This window comes from Paralichthys olivaceus, chromosome 14, assembly GCF_024713975.1.
Source record: "Paralichthys olivaceus isolate ysfri-2021 chromosome 14, ASM2471397v2, whole genome shotgun sequence".
Classification (NCBI taxonomy): domain Eukaryota; kingdom Metazoa; phylum Chordata; class Actinopteri; order Pleuronectiformes; family Paralichthyidae; genus Paralichthys; species Paralichthys olivaceus.
Window position 1 is genome coordinate 24,370,001 of NC_091106.1, and position 5,000 is coordinate 24,375,000.

The following is a 5,000-nucleotide window of genomic DNA, read 5'->3' on the forward strand; positions in this document are numbered from 1 at the left end:
GTCCTGGAGAAACAGCTGCTCAGCCAGATGTTGGAGGCCATCAGAATCACTCCGTCTCTGAATGAAGACCTGCAGGTGGAGGTCATGAAGGTAGGAACCAGAGGAGGAGAAGAGCTAGTTTAAATGTTTTTCAGTGTCCACGAGAACAGACAGATTGTGTTTGTGTTCAGGTCCTGCTCTGCATCACCTACTCACCAAACTTTGACATTAACGGAGACTCCATCCTGAGGATCGCTGAGGTGAGACGAGCTCAGTCACACAAGCTTCAGCTTCACTGACACATGAAGTTTTGCTGAATCTTGAAAGTTTCCCTGTGCAGCTGCTGCTGAGATTGTTTCTACAGGATCCTGAGAGGGACAAAAGCGTTTGAAGGCAGAAATAAGAAATAACTAAAACGTTTGTTTATGGATGAGTGAATGTTTCATGTGTCCAGACTTTATTCAAATCATATCTTCATCATGTAACTTGTATTTTGAAAGTTTGATGGTCAGAGGTATCGTGGTGTCAGGCAGTCTGTCCATTTCATTCTTGTGAACACGATATCTCAAGAACACCTTGATAAATATGTTTTATCACCAGTGTCCATTAAACATCCTGGAAAACTTTATATTAATGTAGTTGGAAGATTGTTTACAGACAAAAGTTCCCAGAGATCCACAGCGACAGCTCCTCCTCCTGCTCCGCCCCACGCCTCAGTCCGGTCACTGTGGTAACTGTGTGACGCCATGGAAACCTCCCATGAACCTCTCTGATAGTTCAGTGTGTGTGTGTCGAGACTGTGCGTCATGACTCTGAGACAAAAGAAAGGCCTCACACTGTGTGTGTGTGTGTGTGTGTGTGTGTGTGTGTGTGTGTGTGTGTGTGTGTGTGTGTGTGTGTGTGTGTGTGTGTGTGTGTGTGTGTGTGTGTGTGTCTCCAGGTGTGTATTGAAACCTACTTGTCCAGCTGTCACCAGCGCAGCATCAACACGGCAGTGAGAGCGACGCTGAGTCAGATTCTGGGAGACCTGACGCTGCAGCTGCGACACCGACAAGAGGTCACACACAACACAACACAACAGGGACACACAAGCATACAAAACCCAAAAGACAACACAATAAGTGCACACACACACACAGACACACAGGAGGTGAGTAGTTCAGGGAACCTCAGAGATTTATTAAACAGATATAAAGTCATATATTTTCATTAATATCAAAAATAAATATCTTTTAGTTCTATATGATCATACTTCAGTGTTTTAAAATAGTTGGTTGTGACAGTTTGTTGCTCTGCAGCTGCTCAGGTAACAACAGTGAATGTAAATTGTGATGATGAAAGATCACTGATGATATTTTATTTCCATAAATCAGATGAAAACACAGTTTTAGTGAATCAATTTCTCACCGATCAGAAACATCAGTTTTTTTGTCTTTGTTGTTTCCCGTGTTGACACAAACACACTGACAGTAACACACCCGCTGTGTGTCGTCCTCAGGGTGCAGACGGAGATGAGGTGACATCACTGCCGCTGCAGAGGAAAGGTATCACTGTCGTTATGAAACCGCTGGTATCTGCAGGTGGAGGCCAGCAGATCCTCCTCATGATGCTTTGAACACACACATACACACTCTCACTGTGTGTGTGTGTGTGTGTGTGTGTGTGTGTGTGTGTGTGTGTTGCAGATGTGTCTCCCACCAGTCAGGCTCTGTGTGAAGACGTGGTGACAGTTCTGACAGTTTTCTGTGAGAAGCTGGAGTCTGTCGACAGGTACTACGTCCAAATATGAATTCAATAAAGAGTTTAATGTCTTGGATGAATCTCCAGAAGTTCTTGAACATGATCGTTGTTGAAGATCTTCAGTGGGACACTAATGATCGTACGAGGTGGACTTCTGTCTGTCAGCAGGTGGACGCCTCTCATCTGTCTCTCCTCTGTGTGTTTTCTCGTCACAGTGAGAACCAGCTGCTGCAGCTTCTCTACCTCGAGTGCATCCTCTCCATGCTCAGCAGCTGTCCTCCCACAATGCACCTGTCCAGAGGTTTCACCGACCTCGTGTGGTAAGACACGTAACACGTCTGCAGTGTGTCTGCAGCACTCATGAAGGACTATAGAAGACAGTATGATGGGGTCAATGCCCTAATGTTGTTTATTATGGGATGTTTTACCTGCGTGTTTAAACGGAGACATCCTGGACAGTGGGACGTTTTTAACTTTATTCTTCTCACCGTCTGTCTTTATTGTAATGTTCTGTTTTCTTATTGGCTTATTAAATGTTCAGGAAGCAGCTGTGTCCGTCCCTCGTAGCGATCATGGGAAACCCCGTCAACGACAAAACCATCGCCTCCCACCATGGCCACTTGGGGGCAGCAGACAGAGAGCGGCTCTCAGACAGACTCAGTCTTGGTCAGGACAGTTTGAGTTTAACGTTCACATCAAACTTTAATATGACTGATTTTAACCTTTTTCTTCTGTCAGGAATCAACCAGGAGGCGGAGCCCTGTGGCGGAGGAGTGTCTGATCAGGGCAGGGGTTCCGGCTGCTCGTCCAGCCCCCCTGCCAGGATTGCACCTGTGGTGCGGACGGTGTGTTACATTGCGGCAGAGCTGGTGCGCCTGGTGAGCTGCGTGGAGTCGATGAAGCCGGTGCTGCAGTCGCTTTACCACCGGATCCTCCTGTACCCGCCTCCGCAGCACCGCACAGAGGCCATACGCATCATGAAGGAGGTGGGAGGAGTCATAACATTATTAACATTTGTGTCATCAGACAGACGCTGTGTAATGTATTCAGAAGTACAAAGGTGTGTGTGTGTGTGTGTGTGTGTGTGTGTGTGTGTGTGTGTGTGTGTGTGTGTGTGTGTGTGTGTGTGTGTCAGATCCTGGGCAGCCCTCAGCGGCTCTACGACCTCGCCGGTCCGTGCGTCGCTGAACCTGAAACCAGGAAGCGCTCGTTCTCAAAGAGGAAGTCACACCTGGACCTCCTCAAACTGTCAGTTACTCCTCCCTCTTTCTGTTCTGCTGTTTCATTGGCTACAAGCAGAGTTTCTGCAAATGAGTTGAGTTATGTGATGTCATCGTGTTGGCGTGTGTCTGTCCTGCTGCAGAGTGATGGATGGGATGACAGAGGCGTGTGTGAAGGGAGGTATCGAGGCTTGTTACTCGTCCGTCTCCTGCGCCTGCGCTCTCCTCAGAGCGCTGGACGAGCTGTCGCAGGGCCGCGGCCTCCAGCCCGAGCAGGTACGTCCCCGAGACACGAAGCCTCAAACATCACAGGATTTTCATTCATAGTCGGTGACGGCGTTGAACTCAACTCAGACCAAATGTCTGAAACGAGTGGTTTGAGTGTGAAACTGATTCAGCAGCTGTTTGTCAGGCGCGGCTTCTCCTCAGACGATTGGACGACCTGAAGGACGGGACGGAGTCCACGCGTGAGTCCATGGAGATCAACGAGGCCGATTTCAGATGGCAGAGACACATCCTTTCCTCCGAGCAGCCCCCGTGGGACACTGGCTCCTCTGCCCCCAACATGTCCACCACTGGGGGAGCGGAGCGCAGCCCCGACATCAGCATCAGCATCACCACGGAGACGGGCCAAACCACCCTGGATCTGGAGGCGGGGGGGCTTGGCCTTGGCCCCGGTCACACCACTCCTGAAGAATGTGGCGAGGACGCTCAACTCCCCTCGCCCTTGTTCTGCAGCGACCAGGAAGCAGCCAAGCATGAACAGAGCGCAGAGACGAACCAGGTTCGGCAGCAGGAGGAGGGGGGAGGTGCAGGGGAAGTTGAAGAGAGGGGGGAGAGAAGAGGAGGAGGGGGTGTGGTTCCTCCAGATGTGGTCCAGCGGAGTCATGCCCTCGTTTACCCCGACATCACCAACTTTCTGTCTGTGGAGTCCAGGACCAGGTCACATCACGCCGGAGGATCACGATACAGCGAGAGCAACTTCAGGTACGAGTGTGAACGTGACATCATGATGACATCATGATGACATCATCAGTGTAATGTTTCCCTCAGATGATATCGTTAAGATAAATGACATATTGACTCTGTGGGTCCAGCAGTATGGAGGAACAGGACCTGTCACGGACAGAGTTCGACTCATGTGACCAGTACTCCATGGCGGCTGAGAAAGACTCGGGCCGCTCCGACGTCTCTGACATCGGCTCCGACAACGTCTCCCTTGCTGACGAGGAGCAGCAGACGCCCCGCGACTGCCCGGGCCACCGCTCGCTCCGCACTGCCGCCCTGTCCCTCAAGTTGCTCCGCCACCAGGAGGCCGACCAGCAGAGCACCAGGCTGTTCGTCCAGTCGCTGGCGGCGCTGCTGCCGCGGCTGCTGGGCCTCGCCACCGCCGCCGAAGTCGACCTCTCCCTGCAGAAGTTCTCCTCCAACTTCTGCACCGGACTGCAGGCTGGTGTGTGTGTGTGTGTGTGTGTGTGTGTGTGTGTGTGTGTGTGTGTGTGTGTGTGTGTGTGTGTGTGTGTGTTAACCTTGTACCCTCGTCCCCGGATTCCATGCATAAGAACACAAAGCATTCTGGGAGTTTACATCAGAGCAAGATAATGAATCACATTAATCCTCACAGTAAAAACGGATCAATCAGTGAATAGTTTCTTCTTCACTCACTCTGACGTTAAAGCTGCAGCTGTCGTTTTTACCCCCCCCCCTCAAGGTGGGATCCACTCCCCAGGTTTCGAGGCGGCCGACGCTCTGAGCGTTCAGTCTCTGATGAACGCAGACGGTCTGTACCTGGTGTCGTACTCCGCTCTGCTGCTCAACCTCAAGCTCTGCTGCTGCGACTATTACAGACGACGAACGCTGGCGCCCGCCCTCGGCCTGGTGAGTCTCACTTCCTGCCTCAAAGAGAAGAGGAGGAGCTTCAGAGAGTTCTCCAATATTTAATAATTTAAGAAAACAAATGTGGAAATATAAAAAATAAATCAACTATATGTCGAAGATAAAAAATAAATAAAATCTTTGTGTGTGTGTGTGTGTGTGTGTGTGTGTGTGTGTGTTGATGCA

The 5,000-nt window shown here is 50.5% G+C and overlaps 1 protein-coding gene across 3 annotated transcripts in view; it reads left to right on the forward strand.

The window, feature by feature from the left end:
* arfgef3 (ARFGEF family member 3) overlaps nucleotides 1-5,000 on the forward strand; it is a 23,133-nt gene that overhangs the window by 4,249 nt on the left and 13,884 nt on the right. For 2 of the 3 annotated variants that reach the window (XM_069538046.1, XM_069538048.1), the window contains exons 4-16: nucleotides 1-90; nucleotides 171-239; nucleotides 920-1,036; nucleotides 1,478-1,523; nucleotides 1,665-1,749; nucleotides 1,935-2,039; nucleotides 2,261-2,385; nucleotides 2,458-2,705; nucleotides 2,855-2,967; nucleotides 3,083-3,215; nucleotides 3,352-3,926; nucleotides 4,037-4,392; nucleotides 4,651-4,817. The exon at nucleotides 1-90 is cut by the window's left edge. In XM_069538046.1, coding sequence (XP_069394147.1) covers nucleotides 1-90; nucleotides 171-239; nucleotides 920-1,036; nucleotides 1,478-1,523; nucleotides 1,665-1,749; nucleotides 1,935-2,039; nucleotides 2,261-2,385; nucleotides 2,458-2,705; nucleotides 2,855-2,967; nucleotides 3,083-3,215; nucleotides 3,352-3,926; nucleotides 4,037-4,392; nucleotides 4,651-4,817 — 2,229 coding nt within the window. The remainder of the gene's footprint in view (nucleotides 91-170; nucleotides 240-919; nucleotides 1,037-1,477; nucleotides 1,524-1,664; nucleotides 1,750-1,934; nucleotides 2,040-2,260; nucleotides 2,386-2,457; nucleotides 2,706-2,854; nucleotides 2,968-3,082; nucleotides 3,216-3,351; nucleotides 3,927-4,036; nucleotides 4,393-4,650; nucleotides 4,818-5,000) is intronic. The other variant, XM_069538047.1, reaches the window with a different exon arrangement.